The 17,967-nt window shown below is 42.8% G+C and overlaps 2 protein-coding genes and 1 long non-coding RNA gene across 27 annotated transcripts in view; 2 read left to right on the top strand and 1 right to left on the bottom strand.

The window, feature by feature from the left end:
- Window positions 1-235: 235 nt before the first annotated feature.
- SMIM4 (small integral membrane protein 4) lies at window positions 236-4,003 on the top strand. The gene is made up of 2 exons (XM_038566229.1): window positions 236-578; window positions 3,899-4,003. The coding sequence occupies exons 1-2, from the start codon at window positions 428-430 to the stop codon at window positions 3,988-3,990; spliced, it is 243 nt and encodes an 80-aa protein (XP_038422157.1). The 5' UTR covers window positions 236-427; the 3' UTR covers window positions 3,991-4,003.
- A 3,223-nt stretch (window positions 4,004-7,226) lies between these two features.
- Window positions 7,227-17,967, bottom strand: part of PBRM1 (polybromo 1) — a 121,551-nt gene continuing 110,810 nt past the window's right edge. For 14 of the 23 annotated variants that reach the window (XM_038566210.1, XM_038566217.1, XM_038566203.1 and 11 more), the window contains 4 exons: window positions 15,671-15,826; window positions 12,508-12,578; window positions 12,176-12,392; window positions 9,895-10,067 (listed from right to left, as the gene is read on the bottom strand). In XM_038566210.1, the coding sequence (XP_038422138.1) occupies window positions 9,895-10,067; window positions 12,176-12,392; window positions 12,508-12,578; window positions 15,671-15,826 (617 nt within the window). Of the gene's footprint in view, window positions 10,068-12,175; window positions 12,393-12,507; window positions 12,579-15,670; window positions 15,827-17,967 lie in introns of all 23 variants that reach the window. The other 9 variants (XM_038566220.1, XM_038566221.1, XM_038566223.1 and 6 more) reach the window with 2 other exon arrangements.
- On the top strand, window positions 9,885-16,123 carry LOC119877323. Of its 3 annotated transcripts, none has more exons than XR_005374902.1 (6): window positions 9,885-10,113; window positions 12,486-12,740; window positions 12,937-13,094; window positions 13,321-13,466; window positions 13,836-14,027; window positions 15,156-16,123. It is a non-coding gene; the product is annotated as an uncharacterized LOC119877323 (long non-coding RNA). The 3 variants fall into 3 exon arrangements; XR_005374903.1 differs by having other exon boundaries at window positions 13,321-13,413; window positions 13,903-14,027; window positions 15,156-16,121; XR_005374901.1 differs by having other exon boundaries at window positions 13,321-13,413; window positions 15,156-16,120.

Raw genomic sequence — 17,967 nt, 5'->3', positions numbered from 1 at the left:
CGGTAGCAGAGTAGGGGGTGCCGCCGCCAACCCTGAGCGCGAGCTTGCACGGGGGAGCCGGGGTGGGGCCGGGCCGACGCCACGTGGGAGGCCCCGCCCCCTCGGGCCGCCCCGCCTCCAGAGCCCAGGCGCCTGCGCCAGCTCTCCGGCCGCGCCCCACCTTACGGAGCACGCGCCTCCGCCGCCTTCAGATTGGCAGGTCCGTGCGCCCCGCGGCACTCTGATTGGTGGAGCCGCCCAGGCTCGGGGTCGGGGTCGGGGTCGCGGTCCCGGCGCTGGGCTGCTTCTGCTGCGCGCCGGCCTGGCCGGGGCCCGGGGTCGGGTCAGCGCCGCAACCAGGTCGCGGGACTCGGCTGTAGCCGGCAGCCCCCTCTGCTCCCGCTCCCGCTCCCGCTGTGCCCCTCCCTCTCCACGCCCCGGGTCTGGCATGTTTTCCAGGGCCCAGGTGAGGCGGGTCCTGCAGCGGGTGCCCGGCAAGCAGCGGCTCGGCGTCTACAGGTTCCTGCCCTTCTTTTTTGTCCTGGGAGGAACGATGGAGTGGATCATGATTAAACTGCGCGTGGGCCAGGAAACCTTCTGTAAGTGGGGGTGCAGCAGCGTCTGTCTCATTTCAGGAAGGCAGGAGGCGGCTAGGGACCCGTTTTCCTGGGGGACGTTGTAAGGTTGCAGACCGCCTTTACTGTGGTCAGAAGGGGAAGGACGGTTCCGTCCGCGGCCCGTGTCTCTCGCAAGCGGGGCGAGAAAGGCATGCTGGCGTCCACGCCGAGACCTTCTCTGCACTTTGGGGGGGCGGGTACGTGCTCCACGCAGGACGCTCTGGAGCCTGCCCTTCGTCCTTGCGGGCCGGTGACATTGGTCCTAAGGAACAGACTTGCTCACAGCACCTAAAAAGGAGTGGGATCCTGAAGATTCATGACAACTCCTGGTAATTGGCCAGCCCTCTCTGGAGTCTTCAGTCCAAACCCTGGAGGGAGCCGGTCTGCCCGGCCTAATTACCCCTGTCTTTGCCGGGCAGAATCGATGGCACGAGGGCCCAGCACCGTGGAAAGAATGCCTGGCACTGCTTTGCAGAGCACTAGCCCTGGACAGGCTAGTTCCCCTTCTGGAAAGACTTTCCTACCCCCTAGGTCCTTTATGCTTTACCCTATCTAAAAACAAATACCACTTGTGAATTGCCAACCATTCTTAAAAAATTTTTGTTTTAAAGATTTTATTTATTTATTAAAGATTTTATTTATTTATTCATGAGATCCCCAACAGTAACTGTCCTTATGATAGGTCTCTGCCTTGTTCATTATATACTCTGATGGTTGCTCATTAAGTCCTGATGGGTGAACAAAAGGACTGAATATCTTGGGAAGGCACTAATGTAACAATTTTTAAAAAATTTTATTTATTTACGATAGTCACACACAGATAGAGAGGTAGAGACATAGGCAGAGGGAGAAGCAAACTCCATGCACCGGGAGCCCGACGTGGGATTCGATTCCGGGTCTCCAGGATCGCGCCCTGGGCCAAAGGCAGGCGCTAAACCGCTGCGCCACCCAGGGATCCCCATAACAATGTTTTTAAAATAACCTGGCAGGCTCAGTCACTGTACTGGAGCATGCAACTCTTGATCACAGGGTTGTAGGTTTCACCCCCATGTTGCATGTAGAGATTACTTAAAAATAAAATCTTTAGGGACCCCTGGTTGGCTCAGTGGTTGAGCGCCTGCCTTTGGCTGAGGGCGTGATCCTGGAGTCCTGGGATAGAGTCATGCATCTGGCTCCCAACATGGAGCCTGCCTCTCCCTCTCTCTGTGTCTCTCTCATGAATAAATAAATAAAATCTAAAAAAAAAAAAAAAAAAGACAGTTACTGTTAACTGTGATCTGTGCTGTGAGGGGAAGTGTGTGTGTGGAGCAATGGTAGACTCTAGTGGGGGTAATCTCAGTTGGATCAGATGGTGCAGGGAAGGCTTCCAGAAGTTACCATGTCAGGTGGGACCTGAAGATCCACTGAGGTCAGATGAGGGGAACATTAATGAAGTTGGAAGTGTCTCATGCTTGTGATGAAAGCAGGCATGGGGCCACAGTATCAATGTTTACTGTGAGGGGCTGAAAGCATAGTAAGGGATGAAGAAGTGGTTGGAAATGTGCCTGGGGAGGGCCACAGAGGACTAGAAAACCAAGGATGTACCCAGAGGATCAAAGGGTTTTAAACTGTGGTGAATTAATATAGGAGAATGGCTTGTGGAGAGGAGGCAAGAATACTTAGGCTGTGTGGTTATTCAGGTCTGAGATTGTAGCCTGGTTGGTAGGGACAGATGGGATGCCAAGAAGTGAGTGGAGTTGAGAGACACCTGGGAGGTGGTACTTATAGGGCCTGGTGATTGAGTGGACTCAGGAGATGAGGAGCGTAGGCTTCTGGTAGGACAGTTGGTGCAGCTGGGGGGATGGAAGGACGACACTGGCAGGACAGTCCAAACTCCCTTTTGGACATAGTAAGGTGGAGATACACAGATCTCAAGCTCAGGAGGCAGATCTGGGCCACAAATCTGGGTTTGTGGGTCATTTGAAAGCAGATTGTGATGAAAATCAGAGTCCAATCCCAAGATTTTAAGGGTGACTGGGAGTGGCCAGAGAGTTGAGAGAAACCAGGAGGACTTATCACAGAAGACAGAAGTTCAGGCAGGCTGACTATGCAAATGGGAGGTCAGCTCTTGGCTCTGCACTAGGGGAGTCTTGATACAAAGATGCTGGTCAGGAAAGGGAAGTAGGGAGAGGCTGCAGATACGTGGCTCTTGAGAAGGTAGGAGAGGTTAGGATCTGAGCAAGGCCATAGGAGTAGCCCTTGGAAGTTAGCTGGGAGACTTCTTAACTGATGACTGATTTGTGTGAAGAAAGAGTTCATGGCCATCTGAGGGTGGGTGAAGAAGGGTCAGGGTCATGTCTGAGGAAATAGGTTTGTCAGGCATCATCACCTTGGGCCCAGTTAAATGCATTAAGTGGCCCCACAGTGCACAGCAAGCAGAGGGATGGAGAAGGAGGGCAGCTGGATTAATCTGTAGTTGGGGTTTTGAAGGTGTGTCAAGCAGTTGATATTGATAAGAGGCAATTGCAGCTGGTTTGAGTGGGGAGAGAGAACGAGACGGGGCTGAGGGGGGATTCAGGGGCCAAGTGCCTGGGGAAGAAGTTAAAGGAGATCCAAAGACAGAATGGTTAGAAAGGTAGCAGAAGTTATGGTCACAGCAGGATGAATTTATTACTTCAGAGAACACTGCAAGTAGATGACAGAAGTTGACTGGAGAAGTCAAGGAGGCAGGTGGTGTCACCTGGGAAGGTGGCACAGGACTGGTCAAGGAGCCTGGGCTAGATATCTGAGTTTTCAGTGACTGAAGGGAAGTAGAGAGCAGGTGCCCATGCAGAGAAGACTGTGGCAAATGGCATTAGCCCTTGAAGGAAGAGGGTGGAGAATTAGCAGTGTGGAAAAGCTGCGGCTGACAACAAGGGAACTGACCTCACCTCTGAGTTCCTGAGTGTGGGAGAGGGAACAGCAGAGAGCTGCAGAGCAAAAAGTGCCTTTGAGGCACTTCAATTCAGGATGATTTCAGAGAAAAACAGACATTTTGGGGGGGCAGGGGGAAGGAAGTGAGGGAAGTCTTAAAACATTGCTAAGAAGTGTGCTAGGACATGATCCTATCTGTGAAGACAGACTCTTACTATGCTACCAAAGTATAGAACTGCATTAACATAGTCCTCATTTAACTCAAATTTGTTTTAAATGAAGTTTATTTTAGTGTTGAATTAAACAATGAAATTCAGAAACAGCTGACAGACCTAGACTTGGTTAACTTAGATCTGAGTACCTTAATTCCTGTTTCTTAAAAATCTAAGTAAAATTTTTATTTGACACAGATGATGTCTACCGTAGAAAAGCCTCAGAACGACAGTATCAGAGAAGGCTGGAAAATGCATCAGAGACTGAACTTCAGCCGTCAATAAAGTGAATATGAAATTTCACTACTGGTTTCAACTCCTTTGAAAATGTCCTTTTCAGATTTCTTGTTCTTACTCAGAACTGCCTTCACAAAGAATTTTTATAGTTTCCCTGTCTGCTTCAGTAGTTCCCCAGTCACTGATGGACAGCACTTAGAGAAAAATGATTTCCTCCTGAAGCACACTTGCCCATTGAATCTATTCCATGAAATATTTCTTAAACAATTCAAGATCAATCAGGATGCTTTTTAGTAGTCTGAATTGTTTGTGAAGTTTTTTGCTTTACACAACAAATTGATAACCTTATTTACTTTTTTGCAGAATTCAAATTTAATCATGGGCATAAAAGTCAGGTCTCTCTCTCTTTTTTTTTTTTTAAAGTCAGGTCTCTTATTACAAGATTATTTAAGCCAGGATAATTATGCAGATTACATTTCTGCCAGCTACCAATCTGTCAACATTTTGCTAGGGTGGTAGGAAATCCTGACCACACATTACTCAGGTCAAATGCTCTTGTGAACAAAACAGCTGTTTCCTTTGCTTGTTCCCCACTAACATACAAGGGCTGGACATCCATGAGGACCCCAGAGGGGACAGGTTTCACACCCGTCTGTGATGAAGATGTGCTTTCATCCAGCTGCTAAGGATAAACACATTGCTTCTTCCCTAAGAAAGTGAACCTTCACACTGTAAAGCAAGCATAAAACCACCAGACTTCAGCTATAGCAGTCAGAGGTTTAGTCTACTGGGGACAGATTTTATAATCTAACCTGGAATAAATTTGGGTCAGCTGATAGAAAAAAAGCAAAGGCTTTATCCATTTTTTTTTAATCCATGCTTGGTAACTACATCCAACATCTATTCAAAGAAGGGACATATCTATATTTTAAAGAAGGCTAAGTTTCAAAATGGTTTCTAACAATTGCTCATGAATATATAGAGGCAGATGCTTAAGGCCACAGGGTATTCTCAAGTTAATGATCTCTGCCACAAACATATCTTCCCAAGTTTTTCTAGGTTTTTTTTTCTAATTTAAGTTAGTCTGTTTATGTTAGAACCATTCAGTATAAATAGCGAGCCACTGACTACTCAGATCTCCTTAAAGCACTACCCACCCCAGCTCAGAGATGGCTTGAGTGTGGACATCAGTGATGATCACGGCACCAGGGAGAGGAAGGAAGTTCTGTGCACTTGTGTGGCCTAGAGAGTTCCTGGTGAGCCTAAACTCATAGGCGTTTTAGTGGTTAGACTGCAGCATAAGGAATTGTAGGAAGTTATATGGCCTTATTCCATGTTTCCCTCACCCCAGTTTTAGAAGTTTAGTATTGATATATATAGAGAACATGGTAAAGTTGTAAATGCTAATAAAACATCAGCTAACTTCTGTGTCTTCTGTGGGTTCCTTCCCTGGCCACCTCCCTGCCTGTACCCCAGAGAGATCACTAGCTACAAATTCATGTTAACCTTTCTTAGACTTTTCCTTCTTTTTAAAATACATATTAGAGGGCTGATTTACTGAAGGACAACAAAACTTTGAAGGTGACGACTCACTTCAAGGCAAGGAGTTTGGCAAAGTAATTACTGCATTAAACTGAAGATACTTTCATCATATTAGTTTGGATGCTAGAGAGCAAGAACTGATCTTTTTAATGGAGGTGAAAGCTTTTTAACTTTGCCACCAAACAAATTTTAACCCTCCTTCTACAGAATATGACTCTACTTAGACACGGGAACTATGAAGGTAACTTAATGTAAAGAGCAATGCTCTTACATGCTGATTATAAAACCTTAGTGCCCCCTAGTGTGAACTACAAGGCAAAACCTTTAATAACCCGTATTTTAAAAAGTGTACTTCTAGAATGACAAAAATTGAATTAGCATTTATTGCTTGAAATCTATTTCCACTGCGGTGTTGAGAATGTGGTAAAGAATGTGGGCTTTGGAGCTTCACTTTTTCATCTGAACCAATGGGGAAAGTTAACTTAGGTACGCAGTAAATACTCCATAAAAGAGGGCTATCTTGATCTAATGGTCCTAATTCTGGGGGTCTTGCCTAAATCTCAGATACTCTAACTTAAACACATTAATCTCTCTTCCTCTCTTTTTGTAAGTCTGAATTTTTCACACTAAGTTACCTTTCTTTAAAAAAAAGCAAAACATTCGGATCATGGCATTTTCCAAAGCAATTCCTCTCCTAGAAAAGCAGTAGTCTCAGTTCTTAGTCTTTGCACATGTGCATTAAATTTGGAATTTCTCGTGGCATTGAGATCTTGTAGGTTACACATAAATGCGACATCTATTCTGGGTGTAGTCTTAATTTATTCAGTTTTGAAGTTTCACTCAGCTGATCTAGCACACTTCCAAACTAAAAAGGAACAGTAACACTAAGCAGTATTTGCTCACAATGTTCAGTGAGAATGTTTAACTATTCATCAATGATTATTCAAAATACGCTCATGAGCACAGATGGCAGTACAGCCCTAAACACGTAGAGGAACAGAGCCACAGGGATTTGCAAAGTGATATTAGAGGAAAACGGTTGATTTTACCAACATTTCTATCAAACGTGTGGTCATATTTTAAGAGCTTAGAAGCATGTTAAAGACATACCCGGGCTACTGGTCGCTTCTGGCCACAGATAGCTGTTTGAAATGGCTTGCACTGTTTTATGATACAAGGCATGCTTTCCTTACCTTAACCATCGGTAACTCTACAATTTTAACTTTATTTTTTTTTTTTTTTTTTTTTAAATATTTTTTTATTTATTTATGATAGTCATAGTCACAGAGAGACAGAGAGAGAGGCAGAGACACAGGCAGAGGGAGAAGCAGGCTCCATGCACCAGGAGCCCGACGTGGGATTCGATCCTGGGTCTCCAGGATCGCGCCCTGGGCCAAAGGCAGGCGCCAAACCGCTGCGCCACCCAGGGATCCCTCTACAATTTTAACTTTAATCTGTATTTCTGCCCATGATGATATGTTAGGAATTCCCTGCCTGCCTGCCCAAGAGGCTTGGCGTGGGGCATGTCAAACTGCAGTGTGACTACATTCAGCCTGTGTTAATGCAGCCTGAGACCTGAACCAGGGTCTGGTCACTGACTTTTGCCTCCATCTGAGGAGCTTTGTTCCCTTAAACTGGCAGCTGTATTCCTGTCAGCATGGAATCAAGGCATGCAAGCATTGAAACCTGCTTGAAACTAACATCTGACATAAACTTTAACAGAACAACCATACCTGGTTAATCCAAATCACTTTGCAAACTCCATTTTTATTTGGATTAAAAAGCTTTAAATGAACAAACATATGATACATACATGTTATAAGACTAGTTACCACTTAAACCTCCTTTGATACAGAAATTAGAATAAACCAAGTTTTAGGTCTGAAAATGTTCAAGCTCAGAAGTCAACAACACCAGTTTGAGATTTCACACAAAGAAGCATCCCCTTTCAGTTCTTCCTCATAGGAGGACAAGGGTGGGTTCAAAAACAAGCAGTTCAAGGCCTTTTAAATCAGTTGGCTGACATACTATTTTAAACCTAGAGGTTTTCCCCAAATAAACAAAATTCTTTGCCACATGAACTTCTATTTTGAAAACATTTAGGCCATTATACTTTCTAAGCCATATCACTAGTTCCTAAAATACATGGAAAAAAAAAAAAAGAGAGATGTATATAGTTCACTTGTACTTTCTTAAGTCAGGACTTTAAAAAAAAATATTTTTTTTGGCTTATCTTTTTTGGAAGATGGCTGACCTCAAATCTTATATCCTAAATATTAACTGATATTCCCCAAGTTAATATACAGAAAGACATGATTCTAAAATAAATACATAGTTTTTTTTTTTTAAACTTAATTAGGGCCTGCCTACTGGCCCTCTGGGCCGGCTCTGCACTGCCTGAGGGAAGCCCTTGGCTGGATCTATGGTTTCTACAGCACCTCTAGACAATGGGAAGGAGCCCAGAGGAGGAGTGCCCTGGCTTCTAATGCCCCACCTAGCCCACAGTGAAGAGTTTTTAAAGGCTTCCCAAAGAAGTCTCATCCAGACCTTAAAAAGGGAAATAAAATGGGTGCATGAAATAAATAAATAACTTAACCAAAATTAGATTTCAGATTCTTTGGTGTAATTCAAGAATGTCTAGAAATAAAAACAATCTGATTGTATTATACAGTCCATGATGATTCAATGGCCCAAATAACTAGGAACTGAAGATTTCTTTATCTGATTCAGTTTAACAATAAGGTACTGACATACTACTGTAATACATTTTTTAAAATTCAGAATTATTTAAAATACTTGATGCAAACTGAGATCCAGTGGTTGACTATAGGCAATTAAGTTACAAGGGCCTCCTGTATTTAAAGTATTTAGATACAAGAGACTTTCTTCAATTCTACAAGCTTTTGTCCCCATGATTAAGAATGGCAATCAAATATCCAGGTATTGATTCATACCAGATTAAAGGAAAAAAGTATCCTGTGAGAGTCATTCAATTTACAAACAGCAAAGGAAGCTCCACCAAAATGGCAACCATCTTGTTAGAAAAAAACAGGTTTCAAAAACCTCGAGTGGAATCCAGGTGTGATGCTTTTCTACCTGTCTATGTATCATACACTGCCTCCAGATGCTTATGGGATCAAATAAGAGAGACAGGGTCAACCCCAAGTATCTGGGATCCATACTGGTCTTTTAAAGTGAGTATTTTCTTAAATTATAATTCCTTTCTCCTGAAATTCAAAAGCACAAGTTAAATTCAAAATTCATTTTAGAAAGCCTTAAATTTCTGGTTGAGAATTACAACACTGAAACTTAGAAGAAAAAAAATGCCACATCTGGTGAGGAAATAAAGATACGAAAACACGTTTGCATATGGAGACAATCTACCCTTTTACAATATGCTTCTGACACAGCTTATATCTGGTTATGCACTCCCTTCCCTATGCCAGGTTAGGTGTTAGGTTTAAAAAATAAATCACTTCCATGCACACCTCAATGCTTTCTTCAAGGTGAACTTCAGTATTTCTCAATGTAAGAGATTTAAAATTTTAAATCATCTAACAAGTATAGGCATAAATTGTGATTTCAATATAAATAGATCAAAAGTACCCTTAAACTTACCTGCCAAGACTAAATATAATTCAGGGTTGTGCACATGTTCTGCAAAAATAGCTGACACCACAGATAACTAACAACAGCACAAGAAACAGTGCTCTCCCCTCCAGGTGTCCGCGAGATGCACCAGCTGCAGAAGGATGCACAGCACTGACTTCAGATTTCTGGAGCAAGTCTCTGAGTTACTAGAGCAAATATGCCATGTCTGTCAAACATCTATAACCTAAAATAACCACCTTTCACTTCACCTGTAAGAAACAGCTTTTGCCGAAGTGGCTTCAGATTCTCAGGCACATGAAGCAGACACCAGTGCACTCCCTTCTGTAAGATGTAAACTAGGACCAACTTCACATTTCATCGTCAACTTAAACTAATCTGTAAACTCTCGTGCGTGTGTATATTTTTTTTTTCATTTTGTTTGTTCTTTTATAAAAAACAAAACCAAAAACCAAAACCAAAAACCCCAAGCCAAGACAAAACCTTTGATGGTTTCAGTTCCATGGCAACAAGTAAAAAGATAAAACTCCAAGTCTACATATACAACCAATTATGAAACTGGTTTTAAACGAAGGAAACATATGCAAAAAAATCTCTGTGTATTTGATAAAGTCAACTTAATATAACAAAAACAAATTGAAATAGCTTATTAAAAGTGTCCTTATATAAAAATGGCCTTGTGATGTACAGTAAAATGCAATAAAAATTATCATCCTTTGTTCCTCCCCACCCACCCCCAGTAACTAAAATGGCTACTGTTCCACAAAACTCTTTATGCTTCTATAAAAGAAACGTAATTGATGTGATTAAAGGTTTTCTAGATTGTATGCTTGGCGAATGTTGAGGGTGTCACGGAGCATCAAATCCCGAAGGCGCCAGAGAGCATCTGCCATGGTGGTATGGGCCCCTTTACTTTTCAGCCAGTGAGAGGGGAGGCGGCTCTCCTGTTCTTTTGACAAATGGACATCGCGTCTTCGAGCTGAAAATTCAAATGCACGCAAAGAAAGAGAAGTAGGAATTTTAAGGTAATAGTTTTCCCCTCAGTCCTAAGGTCTATTTATTAAAGCATGTAACACTTATTATTTATTAAATATTATGAATTTTAACTCTGCAGAGTATTTCCAAGCAAATGTCTTCTATCATTATATTAGGCACCTTGGTTTTTTTTTTTTTTAAGATTTTATTTATTTATTCATGAGAGACAGAGAGAGGGGGGGGGGGGCAGAGACACAGGCAGAGGGAGAAGCAGGCTCCACGCAGGGAGCCCAATGTGGGACTTGATCCTGGGTCTCTAGGATCACACCCTGGGTGCTAAATCGCTGAGCCACCAGGGCTGCCCGGCATCTTGGTTTTTTAAAAAAAAAAAAATGCACTTAGGTATGAGGCTACCTAGCTAAGAATGTCTTGTTTTATGCTTTGTATTTTCAAAATTTTCTAATTGATAATAATGACTTCACAAAAGAGCTGCACAGTAGAACATAATTCTATGAACGGGAATACAAGAGCTGCACAAACACTTAAAAGATCTGATCACCAATACTGTGCTCTGTAGGCAGTCCTGATAATGAATAATTTTTCTTCAGGGATGCCTGGGTGGCACAGCTGGTTAGGTGTCTGACTCTTGGTTTCAACTCAGGTTGTGATCTCAGGATTGTGGGATGGAGCTCCATTTCTCACTCAGTGTGGAGCCTGCTTCAGACTTTCTCTCATTCTCCCTCTGCCCCTCCCTGTTGCACATTATCTCTCTAAAATAAATAAATAAATCTTTAAAAAAGTGTAATAATTTCTTCAGTGTTAACAAAAATTCCTAAAAAGGTAAATGTGAGGAAAGGGAAAACTACCTACTATTCTGAAAGAAATCAAACTATCAAATTTGGTTTAGAAATGAAGAATGAGAAGCACCTGGATGGCTCAGTTAGTTAAATAACCAACTCTTGATTTTATTTAGCTCAGGTCATGATCTCAGGGTTGTGAGATCAAGCCCCGCTTCCAGCTCTGCACTCAGGCATTAACTAACTAACTTAAAAAAAAAAAAAGAAGAAATGAAGAATGTTGAATAGGAACTTGTACCTTTCTAAAAACCAGCAAGTTATTTTATTTTTATTTTATGGGGAGCGAAGAGGAGAGGGAGAATCTTAAGTGGGTTCCATGCTCAGTGTGAAGCCTGATGCAGGGTTCGATCTCAGGACTCTGAGATCATGACCTTAGCTGCAATCAAGAGTCAGACACTTAATTGACTGAGCCACCCAGCGCCTAGGCAAGTTATTTTAGTATGTACTAAAAATACATTAAGTCCAGGGAGCTAAATAACTAACTCAATAGGTTAAGTGAAATAAGTTTTCCAGTATTTTTTTTATTTTATTTTTTAATTTTTTTTCTTTTTTAAAAGTTAAATTATCAAGCACCTGGGTGGCTCAGTGGTTAATGGTCTGTCTTCAACTCAGGTCATGATCCTGGGGTCGTTGGATCGGGCCCCATGTCCGGCTCCCTGCTCAGTGGGGAGCCTGCTTCTTCCCCTCCTCTCCACTTGTCACTATCTCTGTCTCTCTCAAAAAAAAAAAAAAAAAAATCTAAAAGTTGAACTGGAGGACTTTTTAAAAAAGATTTGAGAGAGAGAGATAGAACGCATATGCACGTGCACAAGTGGGGTGGAGCGGCAGAGGGAGAGGGAGCCTGCTAAGCAGGGATCCCAACCTGGCTTGATTCCAGGACCCCAAGATCATGAGCTGGGCCTAAGGCAGACATTTAACTGAGCCACCCAGGTGTCCGTGAACTGAAGGAATTTTTGATTTACCCAAATGAATCTATACTAATGCCCAAATGCCTAAAAAAATGTGAAAAAATACAGAATATACTTAAAAAGATAGCAGTGATGTTTATCACAAAACCAAGCTTAGAAATTCAGCAAAAACCGCACCATTTTCAGTGTGTGATGTCAATATACAAGAAAGCTCCAAATCCTTCTATTAAATACAGAATTTATTTTCCTTCTATAATAAAAGCGGCTATGCATCCCACAATGTAATATGCTAATATGCCAACAGCAGTGAGATTTCACAAAGGTTTGTTGAGAAGGACTATCCTTACCTGCCAGGGTTTGGTCCCACTTGCTAATGCTGTTCGACTCAGCACTGAGTCCTTCAATGTATTTCAGGTAGGCTTCTGAGTGGAGAAGCCGTTGTGTCTTCGGCGGGGGAGCTACAAACATGGGCGTTGTTGGCTGCTGAATGACAGGGGGGCCGGCTGGATGTGGGCCAGGATACGGAGGTGGTGCCTGCTGCCCTGGAGGCCCCAAAACTCCTACCTGAAAGAGTACAGAGCACATGGTGAGGGGGAAAAAAATACTCTTGGCACATGCTCTGAGAAAGAGGATAACTTAAATTCTGTTGTATCCTAGAAAATCCAACTGAGAGGCTCACCTGCTGTCCATATGGACTTCCACCTGGTGCTGGAGTCCCTACCATAGGGGCCACTCCTTGGTTCATCACACCTATAATTCAGAATGCAACGGTACAGTTAGAGGCTCTGGGTTGAGAGGACTACTGAAAAACTACTGCTAAGAAATGCCACTTATAATGCAAACCTATGGATCTCTGCCCTTGAGTTTTGTGGATAGAAACCCTACGCACCCAAAACAGGATGCAGCCAATGGGTAAATTCACATTCTGTTGTTTTTTAGGTATTTTAAGTATAATGGTAGCATAACCTGTCAGATAGGCATTAGTTATTCATGGCTCAGAAATGCTTTGAACCTGGTGTAAATTCTAGCATTCCCCTAGGTCAGCTGTAGTTGGAACACAACTATTATTTCCAAGGTATTTTTCTTCTGACAATACATTTTCCTGCAGCTGAAGCCCAGGTTTCATTCTGGCAATAATGGTACTGTGGTCGGCTCTGCAGCAGGCAGTGTGCGAGGACAGCAGGGACACAAAGGAAGAGGCTGTGCAAGGGCACAGTTCAATGAGTTCTTGGAGGCTACAGGCGCATCCCTGCTGCCCTCTCACAGGTACCCAGCACCTCTGCTTCTAACTGGAGTCACTAATGCTGGCAGATAGGACACTTCCATCTGGTGAAAAGGGTCATGTGGAAGCAAATCAGCTTCACTGCTATCACTTCAAATGCAAAAATGACAAAGGGAAAGAGACTGCATGGTCCTACTGTATTTGTAATCTGTGTCTGCTAATAATTTTGTAAACTTCCCTTGCTGATTTTTCACAATTTCTATCCCACAGGTACTAGGTGATAATGGTGAGAAGTCCTAAATTTTGTGTCTGGGGCTATTTCAATCTCAGGACCGTCCACTCACTCAACAAATGCTGAAATAAGTAAGCAAGGGTCCTGGTTCATTAAAAACTAACAAACTTCAGCCAAAACCCTGGTGAGCTGCTGTTTAAACTTTAAACAAGTTCTGCTGGCTGCAAAGAAGGATCAAAAGGAACTCATTTCATATACTAGTTTCTCTGGATTCAAAATGTTGCTATTTTGGCCCAGGCAGAACCCCGTTCACTATTCTAAGATGCAGAATTGCTCAAGGCTACTTCTGGGAATTATTAGATATTTGTTAGAGAGAAAGTAGAAGCTTTCTGTTTACAAAGCAGGGATTTTTATATTCTAAGTACCCAGAAGTTTACTTGGATCACCATAGCAGGATCCTCATGATTATTTGTGACTGGTTTAAGAGGTTGCAGTGGGTAAGCCGCTGTTCCAGCAACAATATTATTAACCCCTGTGCACCCTCCCTCTCCAGGACACTCACCCATCTCAGATCCCACAACACAGGGGGCCTCCCTGAGCTGCCTTTCTCAAATCTGCAGGGCACAAACAACTCAGCAATTTTGTTTCCTGTCTACAAATGTCATCCAAGAGGCTAGCCAGTGACAATGTGGGCTGAGTCACCAGAGGAGATCCCCAAGTCCTCCTCTCCTCAAAGCCTGAGCAGGTATGTATGTATGTATGTATGTATGTATGTGTGCACGTGCACGCCTGCTTCCCCTCTTCCTGTTTACAAATACCATGCAAGGGGGCAGTCAGTGAGAATGCAGGCTGAGTCACCAGAGTTCTCTGAGTCTTCTCCTCAAAGCCTAAGCAAACATGTGCATGTGTGCACACTAAGAGGGGTTTTTCCCTGTCTCAACTAAAATCAACTATGTGTCTCCTTCAAATGCAATTTAGAACCTGGAGAAGATGAAAGGGACATAGCTGAGCCCAAAACCCACCAAAAGGTATCTGCTACTTAGAGAGTACTGGCCTTAAATGTGGCTCTCAGTGAGCACCACATGCACCTAGAAGTCCACTCCAACCTGGTCTGAATCAGTCAGATACCCTATGTCAAGGTGAGAGGGCATGGAATTAAGGCCAATTCTACTTGCCACACGGGCATACCCATTTTATGACTGACTTTTGCTGCAAGAGCAACTCATACACAGGCCACTGTTTCTATAATGAAGCACCCACTCCCAGAAACATTTCTTCCTCCAGGTACATCTGGATCAAACATTTTTACATGGAGTTATAGCCATTCTCTAAGCAACACTCACAGGAGTGTAGCTGGAAGCACTATGCCAAGCCACCTGGTTCATTCACCCTGCACATTGCTGAGTATACCTCTGAAGCACTGTCTAGAACTTCATATAACCCAATACTGGTATAATAAGCAAACCTAACATTTCTACATTTTGTCATCTGGGCCAGGCCATTAGCTGGTATTCTGGATAATGGACCAAATGTTACTGTAAGTTATCTTCTGGTCACATTCCCTCCAACTAGATTATAGCTAAAGCCCAGATCTTTTGCATATGATGTCAATTAACATGGTACCCTGTGATTTTTTTTCACAATAGTATTTCAACTTACTAATTAAAAAGTAAATCTGTAGCTCTTCCTGAACTCCATTTACGAGTTTCCACAGGAAATAAATTCTGAACTTCTGTTGACAGATAAATCAGTGTTCTTAAGTCAGTAGGGTGGGCCTATGCTGCTCTTTAAAATGTTATGTCATGCTTCTAGGGGGACTCAACAGAAAATGTGTTCATTGCAAATTTGTTCCCTTCCTCCTATTTGTTCCTAGAATGACTGACTGAAGGATTTCTTTGTCATCATCAGTGACTCCATAATCCCTTTAGAAGGGCTGTCTGAGAAGCAGGAGATGAAGCAGAGATTCTATACAGAAGACAATTAATTCTTCAATAAGAATTGAACCAGAGGAAGAAGTATACTCAGGACTAAAAATGCTTTTTATATGTGACTCAGAACTAGCAACTTGGTAAACTTCTTTCACTGATAGAGGGCATGACCTCTGGGCTGTATTTGGCTTCCTAGTCCATGTCAAATTGTCTGAGTGGTGTGAGAGTGTGCCTTCTGCCCTGTGGCCTGCTGAGGCTGGTCTTTGGTTATGTGTCCTGCGCTGTGGCTAGGCAGTTAAGTACCCGAGGGACAGGCCCTGTTCCTGACAGCCCTGGAATTCTCAGTGAGGAAAGGCCTGGCCACAGTGGGCAGCAGGTACCTCCTGGAACAACTGGCTGAGGGAAGAAAAAAGAGGATATGAAGATGAGATTAATGAGTGAATGAGGAGGAAGTTCTTACCCGGTGGTGGGATGCCCGGGAGGCCGGGCACACCTGGCGGAAGATGGTGGGGTGGAGGCCCCCCAGGGTGAAGTGGCTGCATGCTGCCCATGCTAACAAGGCCATCAACTGGGCCCTGCAAAGGTGGAAGGCCTGGCGGATAGCCACCCATCATGCCTTGAAGGACACAACAAATTTCAGACATGCATCATTAACATGCAACATGAGCTAAGTAATAGACAAATCCCCCCACATGCACTACCAATGAATAAAGCGCCCTTAGTACTGCATGATATAACTGGCAATTAGTGCAATTATTTTGTTGCAATAATGAACAAAATAAAGTTACAAAATATGAAATCCAACATCTGTGGATGAATTAGTACTTAGTATATTATTTGTAGTTATTTTCCCTGGGATAAATATGCTGCATGTTTTTAGTTAAATAATAATAAAGAGGAGTTCCAGTAACAGCCTTCCCAAGGTCATGATTATTGCAAGCTGTTCAAACAGAGTGACCAGTTCTGCGACTGCAGTTCTAATTGAACAGGAGAAACCCCATCACTCCACTCTGCCCACACTCGTATGCCTATCATGGGTACACATGAGGGGAAACTGGAATGGAGGGAAATGAGGCGCACAGCCCTGATCACAAAGCATGGTTCTCCAGCTGGGGGCAGGGCAGGGGGCAGGCTGGCAAGAGTTTCTCAAGGCTTCCTCCTCCCTTCTCGCCCCACCACTACTGGTAAAAATGGATCATGACTGGGCTTGAGCAGGGGAATAGAGAAGAGCCATCATAATGGATGATGTTTCATCTTTAGATTTCAAAACGTGTAAAATAAAGATAAAACCTACACCCTCCCAAACCAAACTAAGCCCAGGTCACTTGATACTTGGGCACACAGACCTCAGAAGGAATGGCTGGAGAATCAGGCTCTGCTGGCATGAGAAAATGCAATTGTCATTTCTGTCTCCAAGTTCACAAATGCCCTCACATAAACCTTCGGTTAACAGGGAACATTTTAAATGAAGTACAGAATTTCTGTGAACAGAGGCTTTTATTCCTTTATTTTCACAGTGCATCTTCACAACACAAAATATATTCTGCTGGCTAGGGAAGAGTTTCAAGAAACAAGTATTTTTGGCAAAAGGAGTGAAAGGAAGAAAATAATTTCAAAATGTCAAAAACTCACCTATCAAAAGATCTTTAAAGCCACACGACATTTTTTTTTAAGCAAGAAAAACAACTTCTGGGATTTGAAATGATCGCAATAAACAGAACATAAGGCTCCCCCCTAAAATGCAATCACCTTTGGTCACAGCTTCTTGCACAAAGGGAGGCTTGAGGGACTCGTGCCAAAGCTCATTTGTATAAAATACTCTTTGTAGAGGGACCTTGGGAAACAGTGGAAAACTCCAGATTCTAAGGATTTTACTCTTTGACTTTCCCTCAAGGATTATTTGAAAGGTATTTGTTTTTAAAAGATTATTTAGTCTTTTGAAGCTATAAAATTACGGAAAATTCTGAGATTGATTCAGCCTGCTTCATTAGTCATACCTAAGCTGACTGAAAAACTTACAATTACGCAAACCAATAAAACTAATTTTAAACAACAATACCTCTATACATGAAACAGGATGATGAGTTTCATTTTTAAAAAATGAGAGTTCAGAGAGTAAAAACTACATCTGAGCAGACACCATCATCTTAAACATAGGAGATCCGAAGCTATCAAACTGCCTTTTAACCACACCACCAGATACAGCTTTTAGGGATAAGTAGGTGGGAGCTGAAGAATGTTAGGAGGCTTTGCTTTCAATTACAAAAGCCCATCTGAACGCAGCCATCACAGGCTGTGGTTGAAGAAATTATTAAGAACTGAAAGACATGACACTTGTCTTCATTAAACTGTACTTTGGCACTTATTATCCCAGTCACATGTGTTCAAATGAGCTTTAATGCTTGTAAGCAAAGCTGGTCTCAGACAGCAACAAGGCTAAGACTTAGGCCCTAAGTAATCGGTAAACCCATGAAAATTTACCCTCAGCTGCAAAGTTCCCGCTGTGGACCAAAGACTGGTACCTATAGAGAATACTTGCTTGCCCTTCACTCCCGTGGCCCAAAATCTGGGCAGCACATGCTTAATAATGGAGCAGGGTCCTTTTAGAAGGGATCCCACCCCCCTCACCCATCAGAGTGCTATGATGTTATTCCCCAACAGGAAGCTAAAATGCTGCAGCTGCTGTGTTTTAATGCTTTTAGCTGTTTGAATTCATTTTGTTAATGTGTCCCCAGGCTTTTTTAGTCAAGGGCACAG

The sequence above is a fragment of the Canis lupus genome, chromosome 20, assembly GCF_011100685.1.
Source record: "Canis lupus familiaris isolate Mischka breed German Shepherd chromosome 20, alternate assembly UU_Cfam_GSD_1.0, whole genome shotgun sequence".
Lineage (NCBI taxonomy): Eukaryota > Metazoa > Chordata > Mammalia > Carnivora > Canidae > Canis > Canis lupus.
Note: the sequence above shows the minus strand (reverse complement) of the source record. Positions and strands in the feature narration are given on the sequence as shown.